Source organism: Melanerpes formicivorus, unplaced genomic scaffold (assembly GCF_026170545.1).
Source record: "Melanerpes formicivorus ecotype bairdi unplaced genomic scaffold, bMelFor1.0.p_v2 SCAF_19, whole genome shotgun sequence".
Taxonomy (NCBI): domain Eukaryota; kingdom Metazoa; phylum Chordata; class Aves; order Piciformes; family Picidae; genus Melanerpes; species Melanerpes formicivorus.
In genome coordinates this window covers 2,338,432-2,353,713 of record NW_027142371.1, presented here as the reverse complement: position 1 = coordinate 2,353,713, position 15,282 = coordinate 2,338,432, and the positions used below count along the sequence as shown (strand labels likewise).

Below are 15,282 nucleotides of genomic sequence, written 5' to 3'. Positions count from 1 at the left end.
TGTAGTGACAGAAGGGAAAGTGTGAAGGCAGCAGTTGCAGCTACCCATGGCCTCTTATTTCACAACCTTCCAGCACTCACCAGCCCCAAGATGCTGTAGTTGCCCTGAGGATGCCAAGTGCAGGAGCACACAACGATTCACCCAGCAGCTTTTCCACCTCACAGCTGCAGGCTGGCAGTGCCCTGCTCACAGGTTAGTGACTTGTGCAGATGGTGGCATCTGAAGAGATTTTGTTGACCACTAACATCACCACACAATGGAGCTTCAGACAGCCCTGGCACTGCATGCCAGCACCACCCAGGGCTGCCCTGACTCACTCTGGCAGAGGTCACAGCTCCAGGACGGCTGAGCAGGAAGAGAAGCCTGCTGCAGGCAGCCAGCCCTCAGCCGGCCTGGGGCTGACCTCTAGCGGCCCAGCACTGCTCTCCCCTCCCAGTCTGCACCAGTTCACATCTTTTACATTACCTCCTGGATGAGCAGTGTTCAGCACTTGACGCTGCAGTCCCTACACCACAGCTTTGTGGTGGCCAGTGCAGGGACTGGTGCAAAGCAGCGTGGTCCCAAAGGGCATTCCCAGCCCCATGACGCTGCTGTGGCTGCTGCCTGCACGCACTGGAGCAGTAAGAAGCAGTAAGAGCATTCTGCACTTTGCAGCCCAGACTCCAAACAATTACCTGGAGTTCAGAATGCAGAAATACAGCTCTTTAAGAGCAGGGAACATGAAGAGAGATGTGGCACCTACATACACCCTGCAAAGGGGAGATGGCACTTCAGGGCTGGCAACCAGGTGAATTTGCACAGCCACTTAGTTCACAGACACAAGGTACTGGCACAGAAGTGACCAAAAACCCTCCAAGAGCAACACTAAAGGATTTCACAGGGAAATGTTTGTCTTCATTTCTCCTCCAAACCTTACAGAACAGAAAAGTTCAAGCACTGCAAATGAGGACAAACTTAACCACCAGTTTCTCCCTCACCAGATCAGACTCTTCAATGGGATGTTCCTCTGCTCCACACAAAGCTGGAACAGGCAGGTTGTGCTGATGCACACAAAGCATGGCCAGCTGGGTGTTGCTGATTTCAGGAAGACTGCAAGGCTCCACCAGTACTCTGGACCTGGGCAAGGCATCTAAAGTGGCAATGGTTTGGTAAAAAGACTGCAGGGAAGCAGCAAGACAGTGCTCAAGACTTCCCTGCTGTGCAGCTGATCCCTGCCCCCTCCAGCTACAGCTCTTAACACTTGAAGGATTAGACTTCATAGAATGGTTTGGGCTGGAAAGGACTTCCAAAGGTCATACTTGCCACAGCTGAATGAAGCTAAAAAAACCCCAAAACTCCCAGAGTGCATGAATTAAGATCACTGAAGTGAGCAAATGCTTTAGAGCTTCATAAACCCCACACTGAACAGAGTCCCTCACCTCATGTTTCCTTTGGTTAACTGGAGAAACCATTCCCCTGGCAAAGGTAGGGCATTTCTCCTGCTGTAGACAAGTCTCTTAAGGCCTGTTGGACACTCAGCAAGTTCTACTTGCTTTACACTTTCCACTAACCACCACCAGAGAGATCAGAGCAACTTCCTGAAACAGTCTTGCTTTGACCATCCAAGCTTTATCTCACCAGGCAGCTTGCAAGCAAATGTTGTATCAGCCTAAGAGCATCTGATCCCACTGGCATCATCAATGGCAGGGCAGGAGGAGGCCTGCTCAGCTGATCAGACAGAAAAGCCTCCCCAGGCACAAGGAAATAACAATGCCTGGAGCCAAAGGAAAGACAACTCTGTCTCCTCAATTGGCCTAGTTGGTAACAGCAGCAAGAAGAGGGCAGGAGATTCCTTCATGAAGTAAAACCAGAGCCACAGGTGTCCCAAAGCACACTGCCTGAGCTCACACCACAAAACCCAGGGGGAAAAAGCAAATCAGGTGAAAAAGAGATGCAAAAAAACTAGAAAGGGAAGAGAGAGTTCAGAGAAAAAGTTCCAATTTGAAGGTGAAAGTAAAGTTTTTTTGCCACCACAGTACTGGGTTCATCCCAGAGGACTTTGGGATTTAAAGACTTGGAAGCTTAAGCAGGGGAGTCTCTTGAAATTATAGAAAGCAGAGATGATGCCAAGGTCCTGGACAGGAATGAAACATGGCTATGTTTTGAGAAGAAATGTAGCCCAGAATGAAGGAGAGCTTTACAATGACATTATTGATGACTGCAGCTAAGAGTGTCACTGAAAATCCCTATCTGTGGTGAAGCTCCTAACTGTGAAAGCTGAACTACAAGTTAATTGGTTACAGCCTTCCAAAGCCACAATTAACCTTTTTTGGGTGTTAGCAACATGAGATCAAAGAACCTAAATGATGCCAGAGGTCATCTGCAGACTTTTCCCAGCCCACAAACTGAACTGCAGCAGGGAGGACTTTGAAAAGCAGGCAGAATTTCCCAGCATGAGGTCACTTAGGTAGAGGCAGGCTCACTCTGAACACATTCACTTTTTTACTTCATTATCTATTCCAAGCTCAAACTATAAAGCTCCAGCAAAATCATTTGTCCAGCTTAAATAATGAACATCAGCTGCAATGGAAAGAAGTGAGTAGACAGTGGGCTGCACCTCCCATGAGTGTGGCAGAGGGCAGACTGAAGCCTCCTGGCATCAGTGCTGTCAGGTGTACATCATCTCTGCCATGTGGGACATCTTCTTGGGGATGTACAAGTAGTATTCCATGTACCCAGAAAGGTCTTCAATAGTCACATCATCCACAAAGGCCCTGGCTTGCTCAGAGCAAGAGCGTGGGGAACTTGAGGGAGTTCTGGCTGGCACAGGCTGGGAGTGGTCCTCAGGCAGTGTTCTCCTCTCAGGGGGCAGTGGCAGGGGTGGCAGGGGCAGGGTGCTCTGCAGGCCTGAGAACTCATACACCTCCATCTCCTGCCACCGCCTCCACCGGCAGGCCTCGTCTGCACACATGCACGGCTCGTCCCTGCTCAGCCTGGACATGGACTGGAAGTCAGAAAGCTCTGCAGGCTGCAGGTTTGCTTTGGACACCAGAGAAAGGGCAGCTGGAGACACCTCTTGGCTGGCCTCTGATGCCGACTGTGTGACAGAAGGTGCCAAAGCCTCGACATCAGCTGCCTTCTGGCGGGCATCAGGAGCGACACCGCATTGTGCAGGAGCTTCCTCTGGCACTGGCATCCCAAAGCCACTGCTGTCCTCCTGGGCACCAAGGTGGCTCTTGTGCACCAGCTGGCTGCAGGTGGGATGTGACTTTGTGCTGCAATGGATAAACTTGGGAGGATGGAGGACTGGAGACTTGGAACGCCTGCGACGCTGAGTCCTCACAGCCCCTTTTGAAGGCTTCTTCACAGACCTGCCATGGAGAGACACAGAAAGGGAGTGAAGAGTCCCCACAGGACATGCTGCTGGGTTGCAAATAACAGCTGAGCAGAAAACAGGGGAGGAGTATTTACAATAGTCCTTTCATGAAGGGAACTGGAGCTCTTGCTTTGGGGTGCAGTTACCAGAAACCTTGCCTATCAACAACCCCCCACACCTTTCAGTGCTGTATCACCTGAAGCAGTCTGATAATCCCAAGCTTCTCTTACCCATGCCAGGTTTCCTTAGAAGCACACAAGTTCTTAGGCTTGCTTTCATCTGCCACTGCTCTAACTTGTGCTATGGGACTTGTCCCTTCACCCACAGAGAGAGAAGCAGGAGATCTGTGAAAGACAGAATGAAAAGTTACCAGCCCAGACCGTTACGAGTATCAGTAAGAAATCCTTGTGAATCCTCTTCCCCAGAAGAGATTGCTCCAGATCATTTACAATATGCCTTAAAAGAACTTCCCCCAAAGCCAGCCCCATCAGAGGGGTGATGTTTACACATTCCTATCTCCAAAGTTTGCGTAAGAGACTCTTCCAGCAGACACAATGCCATTCAGCAGCCAGACTCCAATCCCAACTCCACGTGGCCCTGACCAAGCTCGCACAACGCCGAAACTTCAGCTTCCCGGGAGAGGGGAGGGGAAAAACATCATCACTAGAGAAAGAAGGCTCTTTCTTTCCAGAGACAAATAAGTCATTCTTTCCTAAAAATAAATGTTCTCTGGACAGAAATAGACTTTGTTTAGCTGAAGAACACTTAAGCCTCTGTCTAGGACAATGTAAGTGAAAACTCTTTCCTACTACTGCAAGTTTCATCACCGGAGCAACGGAGGCATCAGGTCTTCAAGGCAGGGACCTCATCTGATGTTCTGATTTTTCTGGTGCTATAGACTCATCCCAAACTGCCCTTTTCTAAGGGCTGTAATAAACCAAAGAAGAGTTTTTTTCCAAGCTACTACTTGGGAATTCTCAAGGAAATCACGTTGCAAACCCTGCGTTGAATTAAGTTGGTAAGCAGGGTTCCACAGACTGAGCTAAGGAAAGGGTTAATTGCTGGTTCACAGAGCCCAGGCTGTTAGTCAGACACCTGCTGGTTTCCATGTAAAGGACAAGGAGCACAGAACTGGAGGCCAGTGGTAAAATCTCCAGAGCAATGAAGTTTGCCTGACTCGGGGGTGGGACTGGAGATCCTGAAGCAAGGAGAGGAGGTCTGTGTGGGGCTTCATTTCTAACGAGTTTAATTACTCAAGGAAAGGTCATAGAATCAGTCAGGGTTGGAAGGGACCACAAGGATCAGCTAGTTCCAAACCCCCTGCCATGGGCAGGGACACCCCACACTAGATCAGCCTGGCCAGAGCCTCATCCAGCCTGGGCTTAAACACCTCCAGGGATGGGGCCTCAACCACCTCCCTGGTCAACCCATTCCAGGGCTTCACCACTCTCATGGGGAAGAACTTCCTCCTGACCTCCAGCCTGAATCTCCCCACCTCCAGCTTCATTCCATTCCCCCTAGTCCTATCACTACCTGAGATCCTGAGCAGTCCCTCTCCAGCCTTCCTGTAGGCCCCCTTCAGATACTGGAAGACCACAATTAGGTCACCTGGGAGCCTTCTCTTCTCCAGACTGAACAGCCCCAACTCCTTCAGTCTGTCCTCATAGCAGAGGTGCTCCAGCCCTCTGATCATCCTCCTGGCCCTTCTCTAGACACCTTCCAGCACCTCCAGATCCCTCTTGTAATAGGGCCTCCAGAACTAGTCACTTGAGCAGCCTGTCCAGAAGCCTGTCTACTCCCCAGCCAATGGCAATTCCAGTTAGCACCTCGACACTGACACACTGCCTTACTCACACTTCCATTCCAGCTGTGACTGCACCAGGGACACCTCCCTGAAGCACAGCACTACCCAAGTGCTGGGTCACGGTGCATGTTTGCTAGCAGCAAGTACAGGACAAACCTCTCTTGGTTTCCATTTCAGCTGACCATGATCACCACCAAGAAGACAACACTTGCTGCTTGTGCTCTGCTCCCAGGGAGAGGCAGGGCAAGAGCCACGAGTTGGATCTCCCACAGAACAACAGGAAAAGCATTCTTCCCCAGTTATAAACAGGGAATCTGTGACAGCAGTGCAAGGAGTGGGTCTGGGACTCGTGCACCAAGTCCAGCACTCTCCTTGACTGCCATGGAAAGAATGTTTCTGCCCTGGGAAAAGACAGGAGTTCACTCTCCTGACAGTCTCAGAGCCATAACAACATGCTAATGCCATAGTAGAGACCTGGTGCTAGGGACAGAACCTCTGGCAGCCAGATTCATGCCCAGATTCATTCCAAGCATGTGGAATTATAGAAGATTTAGATTGGAAAATACCCTCAAGATCCTCAAGTCCAACCCCAACAGTGAGTAAAGCCTTGGGAAGCAGTCTGCAGCTGGTGAGCTGATTCCAGTTTGTTTCACCAGCATGAATGCTCCCGGTGTGTAACCTTCTGCAGCAACCTCATGCCTTCCAGTTTAACAGCAGGGCTGTTCTCCTCCAGGCCATCTGCAACACCCTCACTCTGTACCTCCCTCCAGTGGTACTCACCCAGTGGTGTCAACCCTCAGCTTTTTGAAAGCTGTCTGCAGGCTTTCCTCTTCTCCATCCTTTGCTTCAGTTTTCATTATTGGGATGGCCAGCAGGTGACAGCTACCACGCGCTGCTACAAGCAGAGACAAAAGGAGACACAAATGCAAGGACCTTGTTAAAAACATCAGTTGCCCAGCAGCACCATAATACATGAAAATAAACCCAAAATAGCACAGTGAGCACACACAGCTGAGGTCACTCCAGCAGAGCATTTCTGAGGGTTGATTCAGAACAAGCTTTATGATACCCAAAGAAGGGAACAAACAGGCTGCTGTGCAGCCACACAGGTGAAACAGCAACTGGGAGTAAAGCTTGGTGTCAACAGCACCTTGCAGGCCAGACAGACTGCTCTGTTTGTCTGGCAGTGCCAAGCAGGCTTTGCTTTCCTCACACATTTACCTCTCATGGGCTCTCGCTGCCTGGTGGGGAATAGTTTGGTAGTCTCTCACACAGTATGAAACAGACTGCTTTGGTCACAAGACATTGCCTTTGTCACAGGTTGTTTCCAACCTTTTTCCTCCCCCTTAGCATGTTAGCCAGACATAGACAAGAAAGTTATGAGCCTAGGTGTGAGCAGCCATGTTGTCCACAGTTTGAGGAGGAGGTTTGCAGGACCCCATACCAAGGGTGCAGGCACGGATATAAATCTCCTCTCATGAGTGGTGCCCCCATGGACATGCAATAGGTAGGAGGAATCATTCTGTGAGGTAGGAGTGACTTTGTGAAAGCTCCTGCAGGAATAGCTGTAAGAACTTCACTTCATGGCCCCCGGGAATGCTCCCCCTAAGGTGCCTTTATTCAGCACTAAATAAATGGAAATGCTGCTCCCTACCAAAGGAGCTTTTCAACCCCAGCATCATTAGCACTGCTTTGACAGCTCAGCACCAGCTTCTCCTCAGCATGGAAAAGGCTTTGGTGAAGCCAGAGGGAGATGAACCTGTGCACCTCAGTTACACAGGTGGACATGGAGAGGTGTTTTCAGTTCCCTCACAGCCTGATTCCAGCTGGAGAAGGGAGGCCCCAGCTGCCTGCTCTGATTTCATCAGGTGTCCTGTACTGCAGACAGCCATTAGGACACACCCAGGGGATAATGTACCATAACAAGTTCATGGCTCCTGGTGTCCTGTGAGTCAGGCAGCAAGTAAACATGGGAGGAGGAAGCTAACCCAGAGATGGACAAGATGATGCTCACCACAGCAAAGTTACCATTACATACTCTTAGGCAGTGAGATGTGGGCCCTACTTCAGTAAGGTTTTCCCTTGAACCAAAAAGAAGTTTCTTTACAATGCACTTAAAACCTAAATTTAAGAGGAATTCAGCCTGCAAGCTCTTTGGTTTGGTTTGAAGGCCCAGCCCTTTGTGTTACATAACTTTAGCAAGAGGACAGCAAAAAAGGTTTTTAAACACACAGGACATGGCTCTACACATACTCCCAGGTTCAGCCCCAGGATGTTCTCACGTTGTCCTTCATCCCTGACACAGCAACCCCTCAAACTGATACAGGATTTACTCAGACCAAACCCGCTCCGTGGTAGCCAAGTATAAGCTGCAACACTCCAGACACGGCGGCCAGGTAGCAAAAATATCAACAGACGAATGATTTACCGGGAAAACCCACCGCAGGGTAGAGCTGTGTCAAAGCCCACACTGAAACACGTCCTTCATCTCCTGGGGAAACACCTTCCCCCCACCTTCCCCGTTTTGGCTTCAGCTGTTTCCCAGCGACACAGGACTGCGACCCTGGCTCGGTGCGCTGCAAGCCATCACCGCTGCCCACAGCGAACGCCGCCGCCCCGGCACCAGCGCGGCCGTTCGGTTTTAACAACGCAAAGCGATGAGAAGCCCCAGGACGTTCCCGGAGCAGGCCTGCGGCCACAGGCCACACACACCGAGCAGGGGCACTGAGCATCCTCGGGGCAGCTCACTAGCACCAGGACAAGCGGCAGAGGCCGTCCCCCAGCCGCCGACCCAGGGCTGCCGCTCGATCCGCCCGCTCCACGAGCTCCGACACCTGCCGTTCTCGCCCGCTCTCGGCTCCGGGGAGCCCCCGTGCCCCGCGGCACCTGCTTTCTGCCCCAGAGGGCTGCGGCAGGACCCGGGGGACACCCCGGCCCTGCAGCCCCCCGCCAGCCGTACGGCCGGCCCTCAGTCCCGACCCTCGGCGGAAGCGCAGACAGCGGAGGGAATGACTCAGCACAACCCCCGCGCATCCCCCGGAGCCTTTTAGCCCAGCGAGGAGACCGACAACGGCTCCGGGGCACCGCCACGGCGACACGAAGCCCCGCCGGCGCCAGCCCCCGCGGCGGAGCGGCGGGACCGGCGCAGGGGGAGAAGCCCCGCAGCCCGCACTCACCGCGTCGCCTGAGGGCCCGGCTCGGGCCAGACCCCGCCGCCTCCCGCCGGGCCGCGCTGCCCGGGCGAGGCCGCGCCCCCTCCGCCGGAAGTAACGGCGGCCGGGCGGGGGCGCGGGCAGCCGCGCGGGCTGGGCGGGCATGCGCGCGCCCGCGGGGCTGTGACCTCACTTCCTGTTGTGCTCCGCGCCCACCCCGCGGAGCCAGGCCGGGAGGCGGCGGTGAGTGACGCCTGGGGGGTTCCGAGCACCCCCACCCCATGGCGGGAGTCGCGCGGCGCCCGGGCGGGCGGCCCCCGGGGCCGGGGAGGGCAGAGGCTGCCGAGCGCGGCGGGGCGGGGGCGGCATGGGAGGCCGGGCGGGGCGCAGGGGCCTCCGCCGCGGTGGGGAGAGTCCCCGGGGAGCTGGCGGGAGCCCTGGCGGGGTGTGGAACCGCGGCCCTGGCACATCGGGGCGGCAGGGCTGCGGCGGCATCGGGGCCGTAACGACCGTTCCGTTCCCCTCGCTGGTGTCCGTTCGGTGGTTCCTAGGAGATGTCTGTTGCGGCAGTGTCAGTGCCCGCCTGTCCCCGGCTCTCCCGGCGGTGTTGGCGCTCACAACCGATACTGGAGTTTTATCAGCTGACAGAGCGTTCCGTGTTATGTGTGGTACCAGTGACCAGAACAGCAAAAACCGAATCACTTTGGCACTTTTGGCACAGGCGGTGCCGCTTCTGCAGAGCACTGAGCTCGGAGCTCGCTGTGGGAAGCACTGAGCGAGGCTGCTCAGGAGGCGGTGGGGTTGCCTGCAGAAGGATGAGCACCTGTTACACGTCTGATCTCAGTTCTGTGTGTTCAGACGTCAGCATCACGTCCTAATTTCTGTATTTCAACTTGTTCTGTGTGGCATTGCTAGTTGCACACTGAGAGCCCCTCAATGGAGTTGGAAGCCAAGGATGAAGAGGAAGAGAGTCTGCAAACAGCTTTCAAAAAGCTGAGAGTGGATGCAGCAGGGTAAGTGAGCAACAAAAAGGGCTCTGCAGCCTGCTGGTGCCTCACACATATTTGTGTCTGGGTTTTGCTAGTCTCTAAACAAAGGTCACAATTTGGTGACAGGCTCCTTACTCTCTAAGAGGAGGCAACTGCCTGGCTTCATGTGACCTGCAGCTGTTAGAACTTCCTAGCAGCCAAAGCAGTGCTTTATTGCTGACTGATTTTGACACGGTATCCAGCTGTAGTGAGACAATGTGTGAAGTGATTCACCCAAAGAGGCAAGCCCCCTCCCAGCTGCAGTGGTAGGCAGTCACCTGTGCATGACAGAACTCGTTTGTCTGTCCACCAGCCACATTATCGCCACTGTAGCACACAAAGGTTTGCTTGGGCGCCTGCAGGACAGCACTGTCACCTTGCAGTGTGACAGAGAGCCCAGGGATGTTCTGGAGAGCCCAGCCTCACTGAAAAATGTGAGGCTAAATATCAGCACTGATTTTTTCCTGCTTTGGAGGATTCTGTAGAGTCCAATGTCTGCAGAAGTCCTCTCCTAAAAGTTTACTCCGTAGCACACGGAGTGTACTGACAGTGTGTGCTGCAAGCATCTTCCTCCAAACCAGGGGTTAAGAAAACCATGCAGTCTAACAGATTCACATGCTGAGACAGTTGTGTTTGTTGTCTGAACCTCCAAGGTCAGAGTTTTTTCTCCATTCCATGTTTACCTGGGAAATTTAATGAGAAATAAGTCAGTTATCTACCCCTGTCTTGTGCCCTATCCACTGCTGCACCGACTCTTCCTCAGCCTGCTGCTCTGGGTTGGTGGTTTAGATGAGCAGGAGTCTATCTTTAACAGCTATTGTCTGACAAGAACAGTTGGAACCTGAGTTGGCATTCCTTTCCTGTGTCATTTTGGTATGAATAAGGCATGACATCAGCCTTTGGGCATTTTGGCTCCCTTTCAGTTCATCTCCCCTATCTTTAGGCACTTGGCTGGGGTCAGGATGGTGAGAGCAGTTAGATGAATCTCTGTACTGTCCTGTTTCTAACCACTGGCTGCAGGGGGAGTGGAGGCTGCACACTTGGGTGGCTCAGCTAAGGCTGGCTGAAGCAGCAGGTCCAGGCACTGCTGTGATGTGGCATTTCCCTCTTCACTCAGGTGCACTGCAGCTCTGCCCGTGGGCGACGGCGCGGTGCTCAGAACCCCGACGAGAGCAGCCACGGATGGGGGCAAACAGCAGCCTGCCTGCTGCAAGGAAGCCTGGCATGGGTAAAACACCGTTCTCTGCTCTGGGCATGTGGTTCTGCTTTCAGGCATTTAGCTCTTGCATCCAGCTCCCAGTGAAAGCTGTGAATCAGTTCATTCATCATCACCTTTCCTCTCCTTTCTCTTCTGAAGCTGTTCTGTCACAGTTTGATTGGATGGATTTTAAAGGGCTCTGATCAAAGGCTTTAAAAACAGCTCTGCCTTTTCCCTTTGAGAGGGTGCTTGAAATGTTCTTTTCACTGCTTTCCTCTCAAGTCCTTTTCTGTAAGTCTTTGCAGCCCCCTCCCACCTCTTTCTCAGGTTGTGTTATTTCGGTGTTGAAGTACTTGGACACTCAGTGTGTGTGACTGCTTGAGGCTGTGCCTTTAAGAAAGAGACAGTGCTGGGACTCTCTGGCTGAATGTTTTGGAACATTAACGAAAACAATCAGATATTCTAAACTAATTTCATTGGTGGATTGGTAGAATGCAGTTTTAGGTCTAGGTGCAGCTGGAACTTTCCTCAGTTCGCTCCTTTCCTTCTCCCTTTCCAGCTCCTCTGCTTCTGGGCTCCCTGCCAGAGTGACCCTGAACAGATAAGGCCCACTAACACTTTGCTTTCATTAATAACTGCTCTCTTTTTCTCTCTTTCTAACCCTCTTTGGGGAAAAAGGGGAGAGAAGGGGGTACAGGGCCGGGGAACCCTCCTCCAGAGGAGGGAATCTCGTTCCTGTATTACTGTTTTCTTTTACTTTGCTTTATATTTCTGTGTATGTGTTGTAAATACTGTAAATTGTGTACATATCCTGCATTGTCCAAAGTTGCTTGTAAAATATAGCATTTTTCCTTTGCTTCTCTAGCTGGCTAGCTGTGGTTTTTCTTCCTCTTTGTGGGGGAGAGAAGGCTAAGCCCTTCTCTCCAAAACCACCACAGTGTGACTGCCAGAAGCTCCAACCAGTACCCAGGTTCTGCACTGCAGCCAGTTTTGGGATGACAAAAATGTCATGTGCTTAACACAGGAGATTTTGGGGAAGGTACCTTTAGAATGGGGCTGCTTGGTTGTGTCTTTCCTCTGGGGGAGCCCCAGACTCTTCAGACTCCCCCACTGCACAGTAATAAGACAAGGAACAGTGGATACAAACTTGAACATAGAGGGTTTCACCTCAACATGAGGAGAAACTTCTTTATAGTGAGGGTGACAGAGCACTGGAGCAGGCTGCCCAGAGAGGCTGTGGAGTCTCCTTCTCTGGAGACTCTCCAAACCCACCTGGATGCATTCCTGTGCAGACTACCCTGGGTGATGCTGCTTTTGGCATGGGGATTGGACTTAATCTGTGGAGATCCCTTCCAAACTCTAACATTCTATAACAGCTGAGGGAGCTGGGGTTGCTTAGCCTGGAGAAGAGGAGGCTCAGGGGAGACCTTATGGCTCTCTACAACTGCCTTAGGGGAGGTTGTAGCCAGGTCCCGGGGGTTGGTTTCTCCTCCCAGGCAACCAGCACCAAGAGGACACAATCTCGAGCTGTGCCAGGGGAGGTTTAGGCTGGATATTAGGAAGAAATTCTTCCCAGAAAGAGAGATTGGCCATGGAATGTGCTGCCCAGGGAGGTGGTGGAGTCACCATCACTGGAGGTGTTTAGGAAGAGACTTGATGGGGTGCTTGGTGCTGTGGTTTGGTTGGATGATAGGTTGGACAAATTGATCTCAAAGGTCTCTTCCAACCTGGTCTATTCTATTTCTAGTCTATTCTGTGTTGCTGTCAGAGATTGCAAGTGACCAGCCACCTGACTTTTCTAAGCAGAAATAAAATAACCTCCTAAAAAGTTTGCAGCCACATTTTAGAGCTTACTGAGCTGTGGGTTCTGGAGTCACCTCCCTGCTCTGTTGTTGTAACCCCGCAGGTGTGTGAGGAAGCCTTCCCGAGGATCAGCGAGAGTCCCGCGGCGCAGACGCTCCAAGTCTCCCGTCCTGCATCCTCCCAAGTTCACCTATTGCAGTCTGAAAGCCAGCAGCCAGCTGAAACACAAAGCCCAGGCAGACGTGTCCAAGGGCAGCGGCAGCTCAGACAGTTTGGTGACAGCAGAGCACGGGACCAGGGACGGGCGCGGATCTCGCTCGGAGGCCGCTGATGCCAGAACAGAACCTGTGGAAGCTTTCACCGCCAAAGAGCCTTTGGAGAAGTCAAGAGAGAATTGCCCTGCTCTCAGCTCATCCTTTGAGAGCAGCTTGCATTCTAGCCAAACCTCTGATTTCCAGTCCTTGTCCATGCTCAGCAACAGCAAGCAGTGCCCTTGCAGGGACCAGAAGTGCCAGTGCAGGCAGTGGAGAGCCATGCAGGTTTACTCCTTCTCTGGCCTGCGCAGCGTCCTGTCAGAGTGCGAGAAGGCTGTCCTGGGAGTCCAGGCACTTCAGAACAGATCCCCCTGTGGGACAGCCTCATCAGGTTCTCCAAGGTCTTGTTCTGAGCAAGCCAGGGCCTATGTGGATGATGTGACTATTGAAGATCTTTCAGGCTACATGGAATACTACTTGTACATCCCCAAGAAGATGTCTCACATGGCAGAGATGATGTACACCTGACTGAGAGCAAGCGAGGGTCCTGCAGTTGGTGGAAGGGTTGGATTAAATGCCTTTTCAGTGCCATGTTTTCACTGTTGTGTGTTCCATCAGATGTTTCTTTGCCTCATACAGTTTAGTTTTCTAATAAAATGAAAAGTGGAATCTAGTTTCCAAGCTTAGTTCTAAACAGAATGCACTAAAGCCTCTGAACACCTTAACAAAAGCACTGTAGATCCAACGAGCTCCCTTTGGCTCTGGGTTTGTGTTGTGGAGCCTCAAGGTCAGCTTGCTGTTTTCACTATCTTTGGGGTGTGGGGAGGAAGCACTGTTTAGGTTTTGCTCTGAGATTTTGCAGTGTTGGGAAAGTTTGTTCCTAACGTGTCCCAGCGCTTAGATAAAGACTTCAGGGCTAGGCCTCTATTCCTCTTCCTGCTCTGGAGAGAGGGAGAGAAGAGCAAGGGGCTTCCATTACTGTGGAGAGGGTGGATCTCCTTTGCCTGAGCACTGTCTGGCTCCTTTCTAGGTTGATCAAATTGTAAATGCTTCCTCCTCACAGATTTGTTGTGAGGCCCAGACTGTGCTTGGACCCTTTCATAATGTACCCAGCTCACTCTTAAGCAGTTCTATTTTTCTGCAGATAAGTGAAGCTCTTAGAAGCAAGAAGTATATTTTGTTACTTGTGCTTTCCAGGAGGGGGAGGGAGGCAGGCTGGCAGGATCTTTGAGCCATGCTGCCTCAGGAGTGGAGGTGGTGGAGCCATCCACGTGGATTGTTTCTGAGTTTGGTACACAAAGCAGTGTGGGAATGGGGGAAATGAGGAGTGTTTGTCACACAGGCTTTGTGCTGTAGAGCTTTACCTTTCCTTCTGGTTGGAAATACTGAAATAAAAAAGCTGTTGCTGAGACTTGCATTAATAAATGTTTGTCAAACCCCAGCAAATTAAAGACTGAAGAGTTTGACTTTCACTCATCTCCTCTCACAGCCTTTTCAGAAGCCCCCCCCCCAACTCTGCTGTCAGTGTCAGCTGTACCCAGATGTGAACAGCTGTGGGTGAGGGAAACCCTGCAGTTTTTGCTTGCTGAGAATTCAGTGGTCAGCAAGCCAAGGAGTCACAAGCCATTGGATAAAAGTAGATCACAGCAGATGTGGGCTGTTGGCCTTGGTGCCGTGCTAGGGCAGACTCAGATGTTCTGGGTGATGATTGCTGCCTGCAGATTTCCTTCTGATCAGCCCTACAGTTCACACCATGGACCCAGGAAGTTCAGATTTAAAGTGAAGAAATCCAAATGAGGTAACACAAGAACAGAGCCACAGCTGTGCCTTTACTCACCAGTGTGCTGCTGTTACTCAGATGCTCAGCTGTTCAGTACTGGCTCCTGCTCCCAGACAGTTTAACTGAGCCCTTTGCTCACCCCTTCAGCTCCCTCCTTCAGCACTGCCCTGCACACCCACGTGGTTTTGCTTTGCTTCACTCCCCCTTCTTCCTCCTCACAGTCAGTCTGGTCCAACATGTACTTTGTTTTCAAACTTAACATATTTAGTACCAGTTAGCTTTGCAGCTGCTGTTCCAGAAGCTATTTCTGCCTCAGCAGTGTCTGCTCGTGTTTCTGTGCACAGTTTTGTGCCTTCTAACAACATTTGAAGATCCTGTTGCTAGACTCAGTGTTTCTCCCCTGGAGACTCCTTGATGATTGCCCAGCCTCCCTGTGAGCACTGCCCTGCACTCAGTCCAAGCACACAGAGCTGGGACACAGATCTGTAACCTTCACAAACTCTTATCTCAAACCCATTTTGTTTGTCCCCACTCCCCTCTGCAGCTGGAGGCTACAAAGGGCTGAAGTGAGGATCCTTTTCCCAGAAACATGATGTGGCAGCCTGGCTCCAGGTCACCTCAGTGCAGCTTCTGCCATGGAGCAGAGTCCTGCTTCTCATTTAAGAGAGCTCAGACTCCTGGAAGTGTCTTAGACCTTCAAGCTGGTGTAACATAAGCCTAGCAGGGAGCAGCAATGCTGGGAGGGCACAAGGCCACTTTCAGCTGTGGAGCAGGACAGTGTGCAGCAGAGCATGGGGAAATTGTGGAGCTTAAACTAGTCCAGGATACACCCTGAAGGTCAGGACTGAGAAGCAAATGCAGACTGACAAGGTGGGATGGGAGAGAAAACCCTAAGCAGGTTCTCCATG

The 15,282-nt window shown here is 52.0% G+C and overlaps 2 protein-coding genes across 6 annotated transcripts; one reads left to right on the top strand and one right to left on the bottom strand.

Annotated features, from left to right (window-relative positions):
* Positions 1 to 1,765: 1,765 nt before the first annotated feature.
* LOC137446823 (oxidative stress-responsive serine-rich protein 1-like) lies at positions 1,766 to 8,439 on the bottom strand. 5 transcript variants are annotated; one of them, XM_068149803.1, is made up of 4 exons: positions 8,336 to 8,439; positions 5,940 to 6,054; positions 3,586 to 3,699; positions 1,766 to 3,350 (listed from the first exon to the last, which is right to left on the bottom strand). In XM_068149803.1, the coding sequence occupies exons 2-4, from the start codon at positions 6,014 to 6,016 to the stop codon at positions 2,648 to 2,650; spliced, it is 894 nt and encodes a 297-aa protein (XP_068005904.1). In that variant the 5' UTR covers positions 6,017 to 6,054; positions 8,336 to 8,439; the 3' UTR covers positions 1,766 to 2,647. The 5 variants fall into 5 exon arrangements, with proteins under 5 accessions (XP_068005904.1, XP_068005905.1, XP_068005901.1 ...); XM_068149804.1 differs by having other exon boundaries at positions 5,940 to 6,051; positions 8,336 to 8,429; XM_068149800.1 differs by lacking the exon at positions 8,336 to 8,439 and adding an exon at positions 7,588 to 8,275.
* Positions 8,440 to 8,493: 54 nt separating this feature from the next.
* Positions 8,494 to 14,031, top strand: LOC137446825 (oxidative stress-responsive serine-rich protein 1-like). The gene is made up of 4 exons (XM_068149805.1): positions 8,494 to 8,554; positions 9,227 to 9,324; positions 10,457 to 10,567; positions 12,444 to 14,031. Exons 2-4 carry the CDS (start codon positions 9,248 to 9,250, stop codon positions 13,120 to 13,122), a joined length of 867 nt encoding a protein of 288 aa, XP_068005906.1. The 5' UTR covers positions 8,494 to 8,554; positions 9,227 to 9,247; the 3' UTR covers positions 13,123 to 14,031.
* Positions 14,032 to 15,282: the final 1,251 nt, after the last annotated feature.